Source organism: Arachis duranensis, chromosome 3 (assembly GCF_000817695.3).
Source record: "Arachis duranensis cultivar V14167 chromosome 3, aradu.V14167.gnm2.J7QH, whole genome shotgun sequence".
Classification (NCBI taxonomy): domain Eukaryota; kingdom Viridiplantae; phylum Streptophyta; class Magnoliopsida; order Fabales; family Fabaceae; genus Arachis; species Arachis duranensis.
The window spans coordinates 39757186-39780425 of NC_029774.3; the positions used below are offsets into that span (position 1 = coordinate 39757186).

A 23240-nucleotide genomic window follows, 5' to 3' on the forward strand; every position below is an offset into this window, starting at 1 on the left:
AAGGAATTTTGTTTTAATGTTAGTGTTCAATTATCTTGGAAAAGAGGTTGAATGCAAAATGGGTCTCATGGGAACCATGAAAAAGGAACCATGAAACCATGCTAGAAATCCCTTCTGACACTTGAGTAGAATCTGGGTTTTGGTGTTTAGATATGGTGACATACAATCCTTCCTCTACCCGGACCTATGATGATGTGTGGTATAATCAGGGACCAAGCATATCTCTCTTCATGAGCAATTAGACCAAGAAATTAGCTATTGATCAAGATCTGAGAGATTGAGTCACCAAGGGATTGGGGCTCAATCAATCATGATTGCCAAGAGGTTAATGAGTTGCATGATTGAAGAAGATATGAGCTGGATTTAATCCAAAGAAACAACATCTCCTGATCTCAATGAATTCTCACATTCTCATCTATCACTTTCTTTATAGATTCCATTTATATTATGCAAATCCCTAATCCCTGTTTATAATTCAGTCATTTATGTTTTTGCCATTTACATTCTCGCCATTTCCATTTCTGCACTTTATTGTCTTTCTTTACTTTTGAGTCATTTATAATTCTGCTCATTTACAATTCTGCAATTACAACCTATTCTGTTTAGCTTGACTAATTCACCAATTAATTAAAGTTCCTCAAATCAACCAATCTCTGTGGATACGATCCCACTCCACTGTGGGTTATTACTTGACGATAATTTTGGTGCGCTTGCCAAAAGAGCGGATTCATAATTAAAAATTTTATGGGTAGTGAAATTCGGTCATCAGCATGCTATTAGAGAATGCTCAATGGCGTCTAACCTTTGGATTAGGTTTATTCACCCTCGTGACATTGGTAATATGTTTAGTTATAACTTAAAGGAGTGGGTTAGTGCAAACTGTCATCTGGAGCTAGAGAGAGACAATAGCCTAAAGTGGCGGGATGTGTTTATGATCACCACTTGGTTTATCTGAAAGTTCAAGAATGAGTTTCTTCATGTAAACAAAAATTATTCTTTGGAGATTAAGAAAACGTTGGTCCTTAATTTTGTGAAGGAGTTGGACCATGTGAAGGACGAAGGCCAAATCTCGTAGAGGAATAGGTGTGTCAATGTGCGATAGAATCTTTCTCTTGAGAACTGGATCAAACTAAACACTGATAGAGCTTTTAGAGGTAACCCAGGGCCAACGAGTCTTGCAGGCATTTTTCAAACAAAACTGGCGATTGGGTGTTCGAATTTGCTAAAAAAGATAGAAAACCACAAAATGATAGTGGCTGAGGTGGCTGCTATTCTCACATGCCTCCAAATTATTTGGAATAGCGGTTTTAGATATTTGGTGGTGGAGTCTAATTTCAAAGAAACCATTAATCTAATTAACCACCCCCTACCCCATCCCTACCCACCCCACCCTCACATATAGAGCTCATATGTTTAAGAGATCCAATCAAGTGATTGATGCTCTTGCTAATCTCATTCTTGATAGAGGATATGAGACTTTAAGTTGGAACCAAGTTCATGTGGAAGTTTCATTGCATTTTCTTGTTGATCTGAGTAGGGTAAACTTCTCACGAATAGTGTAATTATTTGGTGTTTGTTTTTTACTATGATGCATGGACACTCACACGGACATGGGACACGGCATGATATGGGATACGCGGACATGCGAATTTAAAATTTTTATAAGACACGGGGATACCACATGAAATAATTTTTTAATTAGGATAAAAATTATATAAAGTATTTAAAATATATTTTGTTTAATAATTAATAATATATACTATTTCTAAACTCATTTCAAGAATATATGTTAAGAATAAAACTGGACATGCTGATACGTGATGGAATTTAGGTGTGTCAAAGTGTGTCCGAAAAAGAATTTTTTTCATTAAAACACGGTTGGACACAAAAAACATGCATATCAGACGAATATTGATATGTGTCATATCTGAAATGTGTCTGATACGGAGACAGAATAAATCAAGAAATTGTCCATACTTCATAGGTTTTTGACCTTCCAGCCTCTTGTATAACACAAAGAAATAAATAGTTATAGATTTTATGAGAAAAATAATAAATATTAATTATTAAAATTTTGTAATCTAAATTCTAAAAATTAAAAAATGTACATCTAACAATTTTTGTTGTTGATATTTATTACATTTGATATTTTTAGCTAACATTTCATCAATTAAGGTAGTAAATTAATAAACACACACTTAAAGCAAATAAAGAGAATGAGACTGGCTTCCTTTAAGCGAGTGTTTTCACTTTGCAATCCGAAAAACATATTCTTTCTCACCATCAACTTTTATGTTTTCTAATGAAAGTGAATGCAAACTTTTGTTGTTGTTGTTTTTTTTTTTTTTAATAAATTAATTATATATAAAAAAAAAAACTTTTGAGATCAACATGTATAACCACTAATCCCAGCAGTAGGTATAGTGCTTAGGTTACATATTTCGCTGAGCTGCTACTCCAATCCGTTTATTTTTTTTTCCTCCCTAGTCCACTAATATATACATATATACTTTTTGGGTCGAAATTAAGAATTTAACTAAAAGGATTTATAGGAGAAGTCGAATAGAGAACATTTATATTTTAGCCACAAATTAAATTACTATCCCTTAACCAATTTTTTAGACATATTTATTTTCTTAATTAATTATATATAATATATTTTTAAAATTAAATTTGATAAATTATGTTAATACGCAAAAAATAAAAAAGAGCCCCATCACTGTCTATTGATTTTAATTTTTAAGAATAGAAAATTATTCATTGGGAAAACTTATTATCCTTAATTTTACGTTTTTTAGAAACTTAAATCATTGTTTGATTTGTGACAATACAATTCTTATACGCGATTGATATAAAAGTAGAAAATTAATATACATTAATATTAAGATGAAAAAAATTAAAATAAGTATATAATTCAATATTAGAACATTTTTAATAGAGTATTTTTAAAGTATTATTTTTAATATTTTTAAAAATAAATTGTTTTAAAATTAAATTTTATATTGAAGCTAATTGATGAAATAGAACTGATATCACCTTAAAAATACGATATTAACTTAATAGAAAATTAATAAAATTTTACTAGTCATATAATTATGTTGATAAAATAATTAAAAATAATATAAAATTTTAATTAAATTAAAATTAAATATTAAAAAAATAAATTTTATTTTTAATTTTAAATTATTATCTGTGACATATAATCCCATAAATATTTATATATCATCTTATAACACCTAAAATGACATTAAAATTAGAACTGAAGATGCTCTAAGATCACCATATTGTGTTATCCCAATTCTCTAGATAATCACTTTTCATTAATTATGCAACATTATTATTTGAGAAAAAATAATATAATTGTTCGGTAGCTTGGGTCCGGAACGGATCGGGTCCAGTAAATGTGGAGGATCAGTGGGTCGCTGGCAGTTGGATCTGGATGAGTTTTGGGAAAGAGGTGGATGAGGCTCCCTCGAGCTAGCGAGATGTGGGATGGAGGGAAGCCACCTGCAAGGACTTCAACGCTCAAGTTAGCGTCCATACAAGAGGCGGCCGTTAGGGTTAGAGTAAGTGACGTACCTTTGGAGAGGGGTAGGGCCCTCCTTTCATATATCCTCTGTTTGAGTGGGTCCCACATGAGCAGGCCCTCTTTCCTAGAAACTTCCTTCCAGTTGTTTAGGTGTTGTGGCTAGGTGATAAAGGAAATTTGCAGGTTGCAGCACCCGTCGGGTCGGCAACTCGCCACCCGCACCCGACTCGCCAATGGGCTGGGCCGGAACAGTGCTCCCAACATACTGATCATGGGGCTGAGCGATGATTGGCGCGTTTATGCCACTCGCTTTTTCCCTGGTTGATTTCTCCTTAAGTCGGGAATCCGTCGATGGACCGCGATCTCATTTGCGTGCATTGCCCCTATGCGTGGCTTGGTGCGTCGCTTCAAACTTTGCGCTGAGCATTCAATGCTCATTATGATTGATTTGAAAACTCAAGGGAAAAGACTATTATGCCCCTGCCTTTTTGCGCTCCCTCCTTGATGGTTACCATTCTGACTTTCTCCAAAACTCCTCTTATTCCTCATTTTCCATTCCTTGCCACATTTGCTTCTACTTTCACTTTCTAAGTTGCTCTTGGCTAGGGGATTTCTGTGCACCTTTCTCCATACGCTTTCCTTTTTCTTCCTTCTACATTCTTTCTTGGTAAGCATTCCTTATTTCCTTTGTTGTTTTATTGTGTTGTTTTGTGATTCTTATTATTCTTGTTGATCAATGCATCCACTTTCTTTCTCCATTTTGGTTCATGTTTACCTGACTTGAAGTAACCCGCATTTAGATAGTTGCTAGGGGGTACCATCTACGTGTCTGTTTCTTGAATCTAGGCTCTAGATATTAGCCTAAATATCATGGATTATCAATGTAGATAGTTGTAGTTCCGTTTTGTTTATCTTCCGAGTTTACGATCTCCCGGGTTGACTTGAGTGGTGCCCCTACTATAGGTATGGCTTGACCACCAATGCTGAACGTTATTAATTTTTATGCCTGTGTCACTTCAGATGTGAAGGATACACCTTCTAGGATAACCAGAGACAAGATCCAAGCACTCCGGGAACTTGTACGGAGGAGGCCAAAGGAAGCGAACTACCAGGTCTATGTTCTTAGTGATCAGGAACACATTTGCCATAAGAACATGGTGACCCCCCGGGTAGTTGATTGGTTGTGAGTCTATAAGCCAATGTTCTCTACCCTGGGGATCCAGCTTCCCTTTTCTCCTTTCGTGACGTCTTTGCAAAATCGCTATGACGTCGCCCCTTCGCAACTCCACCCTAACACCTGGGCGGCGATTCATTGCTTTGAACTGGTGTGTGAATATCTAGAGCTATCGGTCTCTGTAGATGTGTTTCTCTATCTTTTTTTGTTAACAAACCCTTCCCGAAAGGGAAAAATAAAGAAAGGGTATATGTCTTTCCGAGCTGTGTAATGGCGGAGGATTTTTGGGCTTTTTTAGGACTCTTTTCATGGTTTCAAAAGCACCTTTTTTAAAGTGAGGCCGGTTCAGGGTTACCATCCGTTCTGGCTGACCCTCGAAGGAGTGAGGCAGATCCCGACTTATTGGAGCTTCGGGGCCGGGACTGATTATTTGATAAAGGTAACTTATGATGGGTAACATCAGGAGGATTGAAGGATAGCCAACATCTTGTTAGCGATCTTTGGTCCTCGGAACCTTAATCCTCATTTGTTACTGGATGACCGGGAGATCGGTCGGGCCCACGTCGGTAGGTTACCCCTCTGCTTTTCCATTAATATTTTTTTCTCGTTCCCACTGGGGTTTCTCATTAATAACTTAGTTCCTGACTTCTTTGCTTGCGTTTTCCTTGTAGTTTCCATGGCTGACAGAAAGACTATCACGGCAGATCTGATGGCCCATTTTCTCAATGGAAGTGATGATGACGACAATTCCTCAGAGACTCATTCGGAGGTCCCCAGGTTGCGATGTTGTTGGCGAGGGGAGCGGTTGAGCTGCTGCTGAGGATCAGGATGATTCTCAGCCTTCTAATAATGTCCAACCTAAGAATCCTCCGAAGGATGTTATGGAGGAGCCAATCCCAGAGCAGGGAGCTAGTCTAGAGGCTGACCCAAATCTTACCATCTTGCCCAACCCCAAGAAACGAAAAGGACCTACTGGCAAGACCTTGACAGTGATGGAGAGGAGTTTTGACACTGGGAATTTCATCGATTCCCAGCTCCTTCCAGGGACTGAGGAATTCTTTCAAGATGAGGACCTCGCCGCTCAAGCGAAGTGGGACTTATTGTAGCCTCCTCCAAGCCGCTACTATCGCTTGGAAGGTGGATCCCGTTCTAGCTCAGTGTCAGGCTCTGGAGGGAAAGCTTCACGCCTCTCAAAAGGATATCACTGAGTTGAAAACCTAGGAAGAGTCCCTAAAGATCCAACTTGCTGAGAAGGAGAAAAAAGTGGAGGAGGACGCCTCCGAGATTAACAGGTTGGTGGAGCATGACCTTTCCTTCTCGAGAGACTTGAACACCGCCTGGGGTCAGACTATTTCTGCATATGCCAAAGTTAAGGACTTGGAGAAAAATTTAAAAGAGTTAGAGGAGAAGCACAGCAAAGTCGAGAGGTCAGCCCAGGCTGTACAGCAGGAGGTCGCTTTCTTGAAGAAGAAGAACAAAGACATTGAGAGGGATGCCAAGAAGGTCGTCAAGGCTACCAAGGAGGGAATCAAGGCCCAAATTACCATCTTGGCTCCTGATCTCGATGTCTCCTCGGTTGGGGCCTTCAAGATGGTTCAGGATGGCCAGATTGTTGATATTCCCAAGAAGTCAGGACCCCCTTAGTAATTTTAGCCTCCGTTGTTTTGTCCTTATCCTCCGGTAATTTAGTTTTCATTGACTTTTTGATTTGTCAGGCCGGTGTGATGCCCTTGTTTTGTAATACTTTGACTTTTCGGGCCGATCTGATGCCCTTGTTTTGTAATCTATTGACTTGCTTTATATTATTCATTGGCCAATCAGTTACCTTTGAAAAATATTTGAAGCTTTCTAATTTCTAGATTTATTATTTAGCCAGTGGGCCATATATTTTTTCCTGTGGCATCTTTTGTGCTGATTGAGGCTCCTGGGGTGATCAGTCTCGGTTAGCCATGGGAGAGAAAAATAAATAAAGAATGAACTTATAGCGCTTAAAATCAGTGAAATGACACAATGCGAAAGTTCACAGTATATATAATGGAACGAGTTAACAAGGTAACACAGTGTAATAACAAGGTAACATAGTGAACGAGAATAGGAAAACCCGTTAAGTCGCTAGGTCGCCTTTCAAGAGTAGAATCTTTTTAATTTCGCTGTGTTCCATGTCCTTGGTATCTCACTTCCATTCAAGCGTTCCAACTTGAATGCCCCCTTCCCGAGCGCCTCTCTTGCTCTGTATGGGCCTTCTCAGTTGGCCACTAACTTGCCTTCCCCAAGGGCCGGTAGTTCGATGTCGTTTCTCCATAGCACCAGGTCGTCTGGCTCAAAACTCCTTTTTAGCACCTTGGCGTTGTACCTTAAAGCTACCATTTGCTTTAACGCAGTTTCTGTCAGATGGGCCATCTCCCAGGTTTCATCAATCAGATCTTTCTCCACCGCTTCTTCAACGCCCCCGAGGAGCAGCCTCGGGCTTGGTTCCCTGATTTCCACTGAGATTACCGCGTCGACCCCATAGGTAAGCCAAAACGGCGTTTCTCCTGTAAAAGATTGCGGCGTGGTCCTATACGACCATAGGACCAAGGCCAGCTCGTCTGCCCAGGAGCTCTTTTCTAGTCTAGTCATTTCTTCAGGCCGTGGAGGATGACCTTGTTTGCAGCTTTTACTTGGCCATTACTCTGCGGGTACTCGACCGATGAGAATTTCTGCTTGATCCCCAATCCTAACAGGAACTCGCCAAACCTCGTATCCGCGATCTCTATCCGGTTGTCCGAAATGACAACCTCAGTGATTCCAAACCTGGAGACCACTTGTCTTCACATGAACTTTCGACAGTTCGCCGACGATATACTGGCCAATGGTTCTGCCTCAACCCACTTGGTATAGGAGTCAATGGCCATGATTAGGTACTTAACCTGACCAGGACCCACTGGGAATGGGCCCATGAGGTTGACTCCCCACTGAGCAAAAGGCCGGGATGCTAGCATTGAACTTAACTCCATCACGGCGGAGTTCTGGAATTTGGCATTCTCGTGGCACTTCCTGCTCTTTCTTATGAAATCCTGTGTGTTCGACATCATGGAAGGCCAATAATATCTGACTCTGACAAGCTTCCTGGCAAATCCCTTTCCCCCAATATGATGGCCACAACATCCTTCATGGACTTCGCTCAGGATGTTGTCCATCTGGTCGGGACACAGACACTTCAATAGGGGTTGATTAAGCTCTCGCTTGTACAGTTGGCCTTATATCGTTGCATGCTTAGCCGCCTCTCATTTCACTGCTCCGGCTTCTTTCTCATCGTCTGGGAGTTCGCCGTTCTCCAAGAAGTGGAGGATTGCATCGATCTAGGAGGGAGGGCTCATCACTTGTGTCACATAGAGGGCTACCGATGGCTCTTTTACCAATCCCTGAATCAGGGATGGGTTTCCCGTGCCTGGCTTTGTGCTCGCCAGCTTCGACAGGAGACCAGCTCTTGCATTTCTTTCTCTGGGTACATGTTGAATCATTACCTCTTCAAAGTCTCAACACAACATTTTCACCTTCTCCAAGTACTTCTAGAGTAGGGAATCCCTGACTTGATAGGTCTCGTTGACTTCAGAGGTAATGATTTGGGAGTCACTGTTGACCTCGACTTGCGAAGCTCCGACCTCTTTGGCTAGGAACAAACCCCCTATCAAGGCTTTATATTCCGCCTGATTGTTGGAGATCGGGAAATCAAACTTGACTGATTGTTCGTAAGTCATCCCGACCTAAAAGGCATAAACGGATTTATTTGTAACGAAAACTAGAGCTACTCAACTCCCAACTTGATCTTTGAAATCATATTTTTCCATCCATGTAAAAGATGATAATGACTATTATAGTATGGTGAAGGTGCTTAGTAATATAAGAAAATATATCACTAATAATTTGTGACAAAAGGTTAGTATGTGGAACCAGTGACAACAACAACAACAATAACAACAACAACAACAACAACAACAACAATAATAATAATAATAATAATAATAATAATAATAATAATATCCTAGCTCAAAAAAATATGGCCAGACCCAAATAAGTAAAGGCCAAATATAAAAACCTATCCCACCTCATAGAGCTCGGACACGGCAACATAGAGCTAGCCTTACTTATCTAAATAAGTAACAGACTCCTAAGATATCGCCTAAGAATCTAGAAGGGAGATCTCAACAACTTCCCTAATAATAGGGAATACTTATCCATCATCAAAGATGGAACTATTCTAAAAGGTGGTTATCAATTCTACTATAAATATACTGACACCCTCATGTATATTCAGAAACCAATCTACTAAAAAAATCTTCTTAAACCCTTGCTAACTTAAGCATCGGAGTCCTTTGCATGTACCACCCCCACCTCCTCAAGAGGAACTCGGACGGCACACCTCGATACCAGCAGAAGTCGGACGCTACCTCAAAAGGAGTCTAGACCTCACGTTCAGGCCCAAATGTAACCTAGTTTCAAGTAACATTTGGAACATTGGTGCCATTGTCGGGGACCTGAATGTCTACACCAAACCATGGTGGATGATTAGTTTGAAGATGGACGTACAACATCCGAATCAGAACCGAAACCTCACAACAATGATCGTGTCTAGTAAGGAAGGAATATCAGAAAACCTTCACCCAAAAGAATCAATTCAGAGATACATCCACCAGAAAATGAGGAGCATCCGCATCCAATAAAACTCATGGGATTAGTGCACATACACCAAGGACGACTGGAATAGCCCTAATAGAAAATAGAACGGCAAAGGGAAGCAAAGAGATATCTAAGAAGAGAGGTACGACGACGAAGAAAACTAGAGGCAAAGCTTTTGAAGTTAGAAGCCGAACTGCAAGGTCGGAATAAACGAGCAAATTGGGAAGAACCCCTTTTGGAGGGGAGGATCCAATCGTTGAGGAGATCATACGGGCCAAAGTTCTTAGAAATTTCAAAAGTCCTAACATGAACCTCTATGATGGAACGACTGACCCGAGACACCACCTGAGTAATTTCAAAAGTCGGACGTACTTGGTTAATGCTTCAGATGCAACTCGTTGCAAAGCTTTTCTGACAACGTTGACAAAGGCACCAATGAAATAGTTTGATAGTTTGTTACCCAGGTCTGTGACCTACTTCGACGTCCTCGCAAAAAGTTTCTCATTCAATTCTTTATCCAAAAAGATAAAGTGAAGCTTTCCCCGAGCTTCTTGGGAGTTAAGCAAGAGGTCAGAGAAACCCTCCAAGCTTATATAAAAATATTCAACAAAGATTGCTTAGAAGTCCAAAACCTGCTCACAGAGGCAGTAATAATCGGGCTAGTCAATGGCCTCAGAGGATGAACCTTTTCCCAACTTATATCAAAGAGGCATCCGACCTCTCTGAACGAGGTACAAGAGTGAGCAAAAAATTACATCAACATGGAGAAAAATGCCTAACTAAGAGAACTTGCTCCCAGACAAAATCATCCTTATCAAGCTAAGGACAAAGAGGAAAAAGCAAAAAAAAAGGATGAGTACAGCTCAGACAAGCCTCGAAGGTACAATAACTATATTCCCCTACGAATTTCTCTTGTCCACATCTACAGGAAGATCTACCATACTGAAAAACTTCTACCTCCTCATCCCATCAAAAACAAGAAAGGTGGAAGTCAGATGGAACATTATGAATATCATAAGATATATAGGCATTCGACTAACGATGATTACAACTTGAAAAATGTAATAGAAAAAATTACCAGAAAAGGTCAGTTAGAAAGGTACCTGGTGGAAAAATCTGATAATCAATGGAAAAAAAAAGAGAAGAAGTTGATTGGCTAACACGAACTCCTGGTAGACACATCCACATGATAGTTGGAGGATTTGTGGGTGGTGGAGTAACCAAGTCTTTCCACAAAAGACATTTGAAAGAAGCCTATCAAGTTGGAGAAGAGGACGAAGTCCCCGACCTGCCTACTATTTCTTTTACAAAGGAAGATGCACAAGGGATAACACCGGAGCATGATGATCCTGTTTTAATCACAATGATATTTGCTAATGCAAATCACTGAGATCTTGTTTAAGCCTGTCTTTCACAAGCTGGGTTTGGAATAAAAGGAGATAAGAGCATATCCCGGCACTCTTTTCGGGCGAGGAGACACACCCATCTGACATCTTGGTTTCATTCTATTGCACACCACTTTCGGTAAAGGAATGAAATCTGAAACTTTGAGTATAGACTACATTATAGTTTATGTAGCCTCAGCTTATAATATTTTGATAGGTCGGATGACATTGAACCGACTTGCCATAGTCGCTTTTACTTCTCATTTCTGCATGAAATTTCTGACTTCGGATAGAATAGTCACTGTAAGAGGAGAGTAGAAATTGGCAAGGAGGTGTTATAATGAAAGTTTGGACCTACGCGGTTGTACAAAAGAAAAAGAGGTCAATAATATTGAACTCGGAGGTGTCTGAACACAACAAGAGTTAAACCATAGCCCGATGGAAAAATAGAAGAACTACAAATCAAAGACCAATAGTTTGGATGACAAATTGAAGGCAGATCTTGTCAAACTCTTACAAAATAACTCTGATCTCTTTGCATGGAAGGCCTCTAATATGCCTGGGATACATCCCGACCTGATGAATCATCAGCTCGCCATCTATCCTGGCTCACGACCTATATAACAAAAATGATGAAAGCTCGACCTCGAAAGAGCACAAGTCATTGAAAAATAGGCTTAAGCTTTGTTAGATGCCAGGTTTATAAGGGAAGTAAAATACCGCTTATGGTTGGCAAATATAGTGCTTGTGAAGAAACAAAATGGAAAATGGAAAATGTGTATCGACTATACCGACTTTAATAAGGTTTGTCCTAAAGATCCATACCTTCTTCATAGCATTGATGCTTTGGTGGAATCGACTTCGAAATACAGATATTTGTTCTTTTTGGACGCTTATTCGGGACAACCAAAACCCGATGTACAAGACGGATCGAGAGAAAACCTTTTTTCATCACTTCAAGAGTTAATTATTATTATGTGGTAATGTCATTTGGATTAAAAAATGATTGAGACACTTACCAGAGGTTAATGAACAAAATATTCTCCTCTCACCTTGAAAAACTAATGGAAGTCTATGTCGACGATATGCTTGTAAAAACCAAGGAGGAAAATAGCCTGTTGTCCAACCTCACAGAAGTATTCAACACAATAAGGCAGCATGAGATGAGATTAGATCCTACAAAGTACACCTTCACAGTAGAAGCCGACAAGTTCCTGGGATTCATGCTCACTCAAAGAGGCATCGAAGTCAACCCCAAAAAAATGCAAAGCCATCTTGGAGATGAAGAGGCCGATTTGCTTAAAAGAAGTCCAACAATTAAACCGCAAATTGGCAGCTTTGTCTAGATTTTTGGCCAGGTTAACTTTGAAACCCCTGCCTTTGTTCACAATCCTTAAGAAACACCAATTTCAATCGTCTAAGAATCTGAGCAAGCCTTCCAAGACTTCAAAAAATACTTGAGTCAACCACCAATTCTGACCCGGCCTGAAGTAGGAGAGGAGCTTGGGTTGTATTTAGCTATTGCAGACAAAGCCATAATGACAACCTTTGTCCGAGAAGATAAAGAAGGACAACAGCATACTTACTTCACAAGGAAATCGCTACAAGGGGCAAAACTAAAATATCAAAGGATAGAAAAATTTGCCTACCGCCTCGTCTTGGCTTCCAAAAGGCTCTGACCTTACTTCCAAGCCCACACTATTAAAGGTCATCATGTTTAGCGACTCCCAAGTGATAACCTCTCAAATAAATGGGGATTACCAAGCCAAAGATCCCAACATAAAGAGATACTTGGAGAAGACATTAGAGCAACTCGGACAATTTCAGAAAATAGAAGTCACACATAGTTCGAAAACTTAATTGCTGAGCCGATGGCCTCTCCAAATTGGATATTACTAAGCCCGGGAGCAACAACAAAATCCCGATCAAAGAAACTCTCCACACATTATCAGTGGCTAAGGAAGTCGACAAGTCAGATGCATTAAAAATTTTCAATCTAAACTTCGGTTGGATGACCCCTATAATCGAATATCTCAAATTCGATATCATCCCTAAAGAAGAAAGGTAAGTAAGGAAGCTCATAAGGGAAGCCCAGAACTATACTCTGGTCCACGATGCTCTCTATAGAAGAGGAGTACTACCTTTTTACAAAAGTGTGTCCTGACCTCCAAGACTGAGGAAGTCTTATAAGAAGTCCATAGTGATACTACGGAAACCACTTAGGAGCACGATCACTAACTAAGAAGGTGATACGAGCTGACTTCTTTGGCCGACTTTACAAAGAGAGGCAGTCGACTTCGTCAAAAAGTGCCCACCTTACCAAATATTGCTAATTTCCATGTGACACCATCAGAAAAGCTCATCAGTGTCACCTCACCATGTCCTTTTGCAAAATAAAGTCTAGACTTGCTTAGACCATTTCCTTAGGCACTCGAGCAAGTAAAATATCTCATAATTGGGATTGATTATTTCACTAAGTGGATTGAGGAAAAACCTCTGGCAACCATCACATCTCAAAGAAGTAAAAAATTTCTCTACAAGAACATCATCACTTGATCAACTTTTAAAATCTTGGTGGAAAGTCTCAAGATTAAACACCAATTCACATTGGTAGAATACCCTCAAACCGATGGACAAGCAGAAGCTACGAATAAAGTCATATTGGCAGGCTCAAGAAAACATTACAAGAGGCAAAAGGAGCATGGGTCGAAGAACTCCCCCACTTGGGCATATCGAACAACTTCCCATTCAACAATAGGAGAATCTCTATTCCAATTTGCTTATGTCATAGAAGCCATGATTCCTTAGAAGTCAATGAAGGAAGCCCAAGGGTGAAATTCTACAATGAAGTGAGAAACATCCAAGCTCAAATGGAAGAACTCGATCTCCTTCCAGAAGTCCGGTACCAAGGTCAGATAAGGGAGGAATCATTGAAATAAAGAATGACCACAAGATACAATAAGAAAGTCATTCAAAGAAACTTTGCCATAGGTGTCTCATTTTGATAAGAAAGGAAAATTGGCTACAAATTGGAAAAGACCTTTCAAGATCATAGAAGTCTTGGGAAAAGGTTACTACAAGCTCCCTAGCTCGTGACATGCATGTAATATGAAGAGATACTACAGCCAGAAAGCGAACCTTGTTCCCTAATGTACTCTTTTGTTTTACTTTATAGTTTTCCCAAAAGGAATTTTCCTGAAAGGGGTTTTAACGAGGCATCACAACGAAGACTAAGAGTTAGATATCCAAAACTCTTAGCAACAAAAGTCCTTGTAAAGTATTACATTCTCATTTAATGATAATTCATTTTTATTCCATTATTTGTTCTGTGACACACTAATTTAAACGTGAAAAATCACAAAAATCATTGCCTGACCTAGATGGTCGGCAATATGAAGCGACGAGGTTCAAGTTAGTGTAAAGAAATTATATACGCAAATTGTGGCCATAACTCGGAAAATCACTCATCATAAGTCGGTAAAAGGGGTAGCCCTAAAATGAATCACAAAAATAGCTTAACAAAAAGATCAACCTTAAAAGGTAGGTTGTAAATCCTTAGAATGGAAAAAGAATTACCAGAAGAGAAACTCATAAAGGTCTTTGATATTGTAAAAATTCACATGAATTAAAGGTAAAAAAGAACTTAGCAAAAGCCACTACGATTCAAATAAGGAAATCCCACAAGAGGGCATAATCCATCAAAAGAAGTGTTCAAAAAACTAAACTATTACAAAACATAAATTGTTTACAAGACTCACAAGTCGGGTCATCAAATATTACAAAGTAAATTAAAGAGGAGGATTCTATTCACCAGAGGCCATATTGGAAGCTTCTTCATGTTGAGCCAAAGAGGTCGGAAGGGGCCGGGTTGGAGAGGAGAGATCTTTATCCATCTGAGTTGGGAAGCTTTCGGAAGTTCCCTCAACACAAACATTTGAGGTCTTGAGATTTTCCACTGGAATGTATTCCTCGTCAATGGGAGGGAGAACGATCTTCCCATCAATCACGACCATCTCGGGATTAATAAGGGAAAGGTCCACCCTGATAGCAATAACTCAGAATTGAGCTTTAAATTCTTGGCCATTTCGTACATTCCCTGGGCAACAGACTCCTCTAAATTCGCATATTTTTCCCTCGACATGGCCACCTTGTCCATCAAGTCTAGTTTTCTAAACTCAGGTGTAACTTTTCTCAGCTTTCTTCCTCAAATCCTCTGTCATAACACAGGCGACTTCAGATTCCTTCACCCTCTCCCGAGCTTTAGCAAGGTCAGAAATAAACACCTTCTTCTCTTTCTTTCACTCCTGCATAGACTCCTGTAAAGATGTCACCTCAGCCTGTAGGTCAGTCAAAATTCGCTGAGTGGCACCAAGAGAGGTCTTCTCTAACTTCCTCAGCAGAGCATAACACACCCCGGGCCAATACTTAAAGATGGTTCTTCTATAGAAACATCATCCATACTAATAAAACTGCATGGCAAGATGTATTTCTGGTGCATGAAATTGTGATCATCAACAATGGCGCCAAAAACTTGGTAGCGCTCTCAAACGTGAATCACACTTAGTCACAACTCCGCACAACTAACCAGCAAGTGCACTGGGTCGTCCAAGTAATACCTTACGTGAGTAAGGGTCGATCCCACGGAGATTGTTGGTATGAAGCAAGCTATGGTCATCTTGTAAATCTCAGTTAGGCGGATAGTAAATGTTATGGAGTTTTCGAATAATAAATAAAGCAGAAAATAAAGATAGAGTTACTTATATAATTCAATGGTGGAAATTTCAAATAAGTGTATGGAGATGCTTGTCCCTGTTGGATCTCTGCTTTCCTACTGCCTTCCTTCAATCCTTCTTATTCCTTTCCATGGCAAGCTGTATGTAGGGCATCACCGTTGTCAATGGCTACATCCCATCCTCTCAGTGAAACAGGTCTAAATGCTCTGTCACGGCACGGCTAATCATCTGTCGGTTCTCGATCATGTTAGAATAGAATCCCTTGATTCTTTTGCATTTGTCATCACGCCCAACAAATGCGAGTTTGAAGCTCATCACAGTCATTCAATCCCTGAATCCTATTTGGAATACCACAGACAAGGTTTAGACTTTCCAGATTCTTATGAATACCGCCATCAATCTAGCTTATACCACGAAGATTCTGATTAAGGAATCCAAGAGATATGCGCCTGGTCTAAAGTAGAACGGAAGTGGTTGTCAGTCATGCGTTCATAGGTGAGAATGATGATGAGTGTCACGGATCATCACATTCATCGTGTTGAAGTACAATGAATATCTTAGAACAGGAATAGCTGAATTGAATAGAAAATAGTAGTAATTGCATTAAAACTTGAGGTACAATAGAGCTCCACACCCTTAATCTATGGTGTGTAGAAACTCCACCGTTGAAAATACATAAGTGATGAAGGTTCAGGCATGGCCGAATGGCCAGCTCCCCAAACGTAATCAAAAGACCGAATGGTCAAAAGACTAGACTCCTAGAACAATAGTTAAAAGTTCTATTTATACTAAACTAGCTACTAGAGTTTACAGAAATAAGTCTAAGTGCAGAAATCAACTTCCGGGGCCCACTTGGTGTATGCTTTGGCTGAGCTTGAACTTTACACGAGTTGAGGCTTCTTTTGGAGTTGAACGCCAAGTTGTAATGTGTTTTTGGCGTTCAACTCTGGTTCGTGACGTGTTTCTGGCATTTGACTCCAGAATGTAGCATGGAACTAGCGTTGAGCACCAGTTTATGTCGTCTAATCACGAATAAAGTATAGAGTATTATATATTTCTGGAATGCTCTGGATGTCTATGTTCCAACGCCGTTGAGAGCGCACCATTTGGAGTTCTATAGCTCCAGAAAATCCATTTCGAGTGCAGGGAGGTCAGATTCCAACAACATCAGTAGTCCTTTGTCAGCCTCCTTATCAGAGTTTTGCTCAGGTCCCTCAATTTCAGCCAGAAATTACCTGAAATCACAGAAAAACACAGAAAATCATAGTAAAGTCCAGAAATGTGAATTTAACATAAAAACTAATGAAAACATCCCTAAAAGTAGCTAGATTACACTTAAAATTATCTAAAAATAATGCCAAAAGGCGTATAAATTATCCGCTCATCACAACACCAAACTTAAATTGTTGCTTGTCCCCATGCAACTGAAAATCAATTAGGATAAAAAGAAAAGAATATACTATAAATTCCAAGATATCAATGAATATTAATTCTAATTAGATGAGCGGGACTTGTAGCTTTTTGCTTCTGAATAGTTTTGGCATCTCACTTTCTCCTTTGAAGTTTAGAATGATTGGCATCTATAGGAACTTAGAATTTCAGATAGTGTTATTGATTCTCCTAGTTAAGTTTGTTGATTCTTGAACACAGCTACTTTTATGAGTCTTGGTCGTGGCCCTAAGCACTTTGTTTTCCAATATTACCACCAGATACATAAATGCCACAGACACATAGTTGGGTGAACCTTTTCAGATTGTGACTTAGCTTTGCTAAAGTCCCTAGTTAGAGGTGTCCAGAGTTCTTAAGCACACTCTTTTTGCTTTGGATCACGACTTTAACCACCCAGTCTCAAGCTTTTCACTTGGACCTACATGCCACAAGCACATGGTTAGGGACAGCTTGATTTAGCCGCTTAGGCCTGGATTTTATTTCCTTGGGCCCTCCTATCCATTGATGCTTAAAGCCTTAGATCCTTTTTACCCTTGCCTTTTGGTCTTAAGGGCTATTGGCTTTTTCTGCTTTCTTTTTCTTTCTAAATTTTGTTTTTCACAAGCTTTTGCTTTTTCACTGCTTTTTCTTGCTTCAAGAATCAATTTCATGATTTTTCAGATTATCAATAGCATTTCTCTTTGTTCATCATTCTTTCAAGAGCCAATAATTTTAACATTCATAAACAACAAGATCAAAATTATGCACTGTTCAAGCATTCATTCAAAAAACAAAAAGTATTGTCACCACATCAATATAAGTAAACTAAATTCAAGGATAATTTTGAAATTTATGTACTTCTTGTTCTTTTGAATTAGAAACATTTTTCAATTAAGAGAGGTGAAGGATTTATGGAATTATTCATAGCCTTAAGACATAGTTACAACATATTAATGATAATGAAGTAGAGACACAACATAAACACACATAAAGCATAAAAACCGAAAAACAAAAAAAAATAAGAACAAGGAATGAGTCCACCTTAGTGATGGTGGCACTTTCTTCTTGAAGAACCAATGATGTCCTTGAGCTCTTCTATGTCTCTTCCTTGCCTTTGTTTCTCCTCCTTCATTGCTCTTTGATCTTCTCTAATTTCATAGAGAATGATGGAGTGCTCTTGATGTTCCACTCTTAATTGATCTATATTGTAACTCAAGTCTTCTAGAGAAGTGTTGAGTTGTTCCCAATAGTTGTTGGGAGGAAAGTGCATCCCTTGAGGCATCTCCGGGATTTCTTGGTGATGAGCTTCCTCATGCGTCTCTTGGGTTCCATGAGTGGGCTCTCTTGTTTACTCCATCCTTTTCTTAGTGATGGGCTTGTCCTCCTCAATGGGGATGTCTCCTTCTATGATGACTCCAGCTGAGTAACATAGATGGCAAATAAGATGAGGAAAAGATAGCCTTGCCAAGGTAGAGGGCTTTTCGGCTATTTTGTAAAATTCAAGGGAGATGACTTCATAAACTTCTACTTCCTCTCCAATCATGATGCTATGAATCATGATGGCCCGATCCACAGTAACTTCAGATCGGTTGTAGTGGGGATGAGGGAGCGTTGGATAAACTCCAACCATCCTCTTGCCACAAGCTTGAGGTCCAGTCTTCTTAATTGAACCGGCTTGCCTTTGGAGTCTCTTTTCCATTGAGCTCCTTCAACACATATGTCCATAAGGACTTGGTCCAACCTTTGATCAAAGTTGACCCTTCTTGTGTAAGGGTGTGCATCTCCTTGCATCATGGGCAAGTTGAATGTCAACCTCACATTTTCCGGACTAAAATCTAAGTATTTCCCCCGAACCATTGTAAGATAGTTCTTTGGATTCGGGTTCAAACTTTAATCATGGTTCCTAGTGATCCATGCATTGGCATAGAACTCTTGAACCATCAAGATTCTGACTTGTTGAATGGGGTTGGTCAGAACTTCCCAACTTCTTCTTTGGATCTCATGTCGGATCTCCAGAAACTCGTTTTTCTTGAGCTTGAAAGGGACCTCAGGGATCACCTTCTTCTTAGCCACAACATCATAGAAGTGGTCTTGATGGGCTTTGGAGATAAATCTCTCCATCTCCTATGACTCGGAGGTGGAAGCTTTTGTCTTTCTTTTCCCTTTTCTAGAGGTTTCTCCAGCCTTAGGTGCCATTAATGGTTATGGAAAAATAAAAAGCTATGCTTTTATCACACCAAACTTAAAATATTGCTTGCCCTCAAGCAAGAGAAGAAATAATAGATGAAGAAAAAGAAGATATGGAGGAGAAGGAGAGAAGGTGGTGTTTCGGACAAGGTGGAGAAAAAAGGGATGTGTTGTGTGAAAATGAAGAAGAATGGAGGGGTATTTATAGTGGAGGGAGAGGGGTTAAGGTTCGGCCATATTGGGTGGGTTGGGTGGGAAAGTGATTTTGAATTTTGAAGGTAGGTGGGGTTTATGGGGAAGGGTGGATGGATGTGAGTGGTGAAGGTGGGTAATTGGGAAGAGAGATTGAGGTGATTGGTGAAGGGTTTTTGGAGAAGAGTGTTTATGAGAAAGAGAGGATGAATGTGAAGAAGAGGAGAGATGGTGAGTTGAGGTAGGTGGGGATCCTATGGGGTCCACAGATCCTGAGATGATCCTGTGGGGTCCACAGATCCTGAGGTGTCAAGGATTTACATCCCTGCACCATTTAGGCATGTAAAATGCCTTTGCATACAATTCTAGCGTTTAAACGCCGAAGTGATGCTTATGTTGGGCGTTCAACGCCCAACTGCAGCATGTTTCTGGTGTTGAACGCCAATTCCATGCTTGTTTCTGGCGTTCAGCGCCAGCTCTCCTCAGGGTATATTCCTGGCGTTCAAACGTTTGGATGCTGCTTGTTTCTGGCATTCAACGCCAGATCCATGCTCTGTTTTAGCATTGAACGCCAGCCAGATGCTCCTTACTGGCGTTTGAACGCTAGTAAGTCCTTTCTCCAAGGTGTGATTTTTCTTCTGCTGTTTTTTATTCTGTTTTTAATTTTAGTATTTTTTTCGTGACTCCACATGATCATGAACCTAATAAAACATAAAAGAATAATAAAAATAAAAATAAAATTAGATAAATAAAAATTGGGTTGCCTCCCTATAAGCGCTTCTTTAATGTCAATAGCTTGACAGTGGGCTCTCATGGAGCCTCACAGGTGATCAGGTCAATGTTGTAGACTCCCAACACCAAACTTAGAGTTTGGATGTGGGGATTCAACACCAAACTTAGAGTTTGGCTGTGGCCTCTCATTACCAAACTTAGAGTTTGATTGTGGGGGCTTTGTTTGACTCTGTACTGAGAGAAGCTTTTCATGCTTCCTCTCCATTGTTACAGAAGAACACCCTTGGGTCTTAAACACAAGGTAGTCCCCATTCAATTGAAGGACTAATTCTCCTTTGTTAACATCTATTACAGCTCCTGCTGTGGCTGAGAAAGGTCTTCCAAGGATGATGCATTCATCCTCTTCCTTCCTAGTGTCTAAGATTATGAAATCAGCAGGGACATAAAGGCCTTCAACCTTTACCAACATGTCCTCTACCAATCCATAAGCTTGTCTTACTGACTTGTCTGCCATTTGCAATGAAAATATGGCAGGCTATACCTCAATGATCCCCAGCTTCTCCATTACAGAGAGTGGCATAAGATTTATGCTTGACCCCAGGTCACACAGAGCCTTTTCAAAGGTCATGGTGCCTATGGTACAGGGTATTAAGAATTTACCAGGATCTTGTCTCTTTTGAGGTAAGGTTTGCTGAACCCATGTATCTAGTTCACTGATGAGCAAGGGAGGTTCACCTTCCCAAGTCTCATTACCAAATAGCTTGGCATTCAGCTTCATGATAGCTCCTAGATATTGAGCAACTTGCTCTCCAGTTACATCTTCATCCTCTTCAGAGAAAGAATAGTCTTCAGAGCTCATGAATGGCAGAAGGAGGTTTAATGGGATCTCTATGGTCTCTATATGAGCCTCAGATTCCCTTGGGTCCTCAATAGGGAACTCCTTCTTGCTTGAGAGACGTCCCATGAGGTATTCCTCATTGGGATTCGCATCCTCTCCTTCCTCTCTAGGTTCGGCCATGTTGATTATATCAATGGCCTTGCACTCTCTTTTTGGATTCTCTTCAGTATTGCTTGGGAGAGTACTAGGAGGAGTTTCAGTGATTTTCTTACTCAGCTGGCCCACTTGTGCCTCCAGATTTCAGATGGAGGACCTTGTTTCACTCATGAAACTTAAAGTGGCCTTAGACAGATCAGAGACTAAATTTGCTAAGTTAGAGGTACTCTGCTCAGAATTCTCTATCTATTGCTAAGAAGATGATGGAAAAGGCTTGCTATTGCTAAACCTGTTTCTTCCACCATTATTAAAGCCTTGTTGAGGCTTTTGTTGATCATTCCATGAGAAATTTGGATGATTTCTCCATGATGAATTATAGGTGTTTCCATAAGGTTCACCCATGTAATTTACCTCTGCCATTGCAAGGTTCTTAGGATCATAAGCTTCTTCTTCAGAAGATGCCTCTTTAGTACTGTTGGATGCATTTTGCCATCCATTCAGACTTTGAGAAATCATGTTAACTTGCTGAGTAAACATTTTGTTCTGAGCCAATATGGCATTCAGAGCATCAATTTCAAGAACTCCCTTCCTTTGAGGCGTCCCATTATTCATGAAATTCCTCTCAGAAGTGTACATGAACTGGTTATTTGCAACCATGTCAATAAGTTCTTGAGCCTCTGCAGGCATTTTTTTTAGGTGAATGGATCCACCTACAGAATGGTCCAATGACATCTTAGAGAACTCAGATAGACCATAATAGAATATATCTATCATGGTCCATTCTGAAAACATGTCAGAAGGACATCTTTTGGTCATCTGCTTGTATCTTTCCCAAGCTTCATAGAGGAATTCACCATCTTTTTGTTTGAAGGTCTGAACATCCACTCTAAGCTTGCTCAGCTTTTGAGGAGGAAAGAATTTAGCCAAGAAGGCCGTGACTAGCTTATTACAGGAGTCCAGGCTATCTTTAGGTTGAGAGTCCAACCATGCTCTAGCTCTGTCTCTTACAGCAAAAGGGATCATCACATTCATCATGTTGAAGTGTAACGAATATCTTAGAACAGGAATAGCTGAATTAAATAGAAAATAGTAGTAATTGCATTAAAACTTGAGGTACAGCAGAGCTCCACACTCTTAATCTATGGTGTGTAGAAACTCCACCGTTGAAAATACATAAGTGATGAAGGTTCAGGCATGGTCGAATGGCCAACCCCCCAAACGTAATCAAAAGACCGAATGGTCAAAAGACTAGACTCCTAGTACAATAGTTAAAAGTTCTATTTATACTAAACTAGCTACTAGGGTTTACAGAAATAAGTCTAAGTGCAGAAATCCACTTCCGGGGCCCAATTGGTGTGTGCTTGGGCTGAGCTTGAACTTTACACGAGCTGAGGCTTCTTTTGGAGTTGAACGCCAAGTTGTAACGTATTTTTGGCGTTCAACTCTGGTTCGTGACGTGTTTCTGGCGTTTGACTCTAGAATATAGCATGGAACTGGCGTTGAGCGCCAGTTTATGTCATCTAATCACGAATAAAGTATGGACTATTATATATTGCTAGAAAGCTCTAGATGTCTACTTTCCAACGCCGTTAAGAGCGCACCATTTGGAGTTCTCTAGCTCCATAAAATTCATTTCGAGTGCAGAGAGGTCAGATTCCAACAGCATTAGCAATCCTTTGTCAGCCTCCTTATCAAAGTTTTGCTCAGGTCCCTCAATTTCAGCCAAAAATTATATGAAATCACAGAAAAACACACAAAATCATAGTAAAGTCCAGAAATGTGAATTTAGCATAAAAACTAATGAAAACATCCCTAAAAGTAGCTAGATTACACTAAAAACTATCTAAAAACAATGCCAAAAAGCGTATAAATTATTCGCTCATCAATTTCTCACAAAAGGCTACATCATCAAAGCCCGGCTCATATACACTTCCGAATTCAGATGCTTTACATTTTTTGGGTTTCGATTCAAGAAAAGAAGGCACAAGGGGAATAGTTTGAAGGCCAGAGCCAGCAGGAGGGGTAAGGGGAGAGGGATTGGGATTGGGATTAGGAAGGATCTCAACTATTGAAGAAGGGCCTGAGTTTGACTTGGAAGAGAAAGAGAGGTCGTCCGACTTCTTGTCCTCTGACGCGGGCCAAGCGTCGGTTCAGAATTTCTCAATAAGAATCTTATTGATAGTATAGTTTCAAACCAACAAATGACCCAAACAGAGTTTAGAAGAGT

The 23240-nt window shown here is 40.0% G+C and overlaps 1 protein-coding gene and 1 non-coding gene across 2 annotated transcripts; one reads left to right on the forward strand and one right to left on the reverse strand.

Annotated features, from left to right (window-relative positions):
- Nucleotides 1–6947: 6947 nt before the first annotated feature.
- LOC107478953 (uncharacterized) lies at nucleotides 6948–7322 on the reverse strand. The gene has a single exon (XM_016099109.1). The coding sequence runs from the start codon at nucleotides 7320–7322 to the stop codon at nucleotides 6948–6950; it is 375 nt and encodes a 124-aa protein (XP_015954595.1).
- Nucleotides 7323–21803: 14481 nt separating this feature from the next.
- Nucleotides 21804–21907, forward strand: LOC127746212 (small nucleolar RNA R71). The gene has a single exon (XR_008007832.1). It is a non-coding gene; the product is annotated as a small nucleolar RNA R71 (small nucleolar RNA).
- The last annotated feature ends 1333 nt before the right edge of the window (nucleotides 21908–23240 follow it).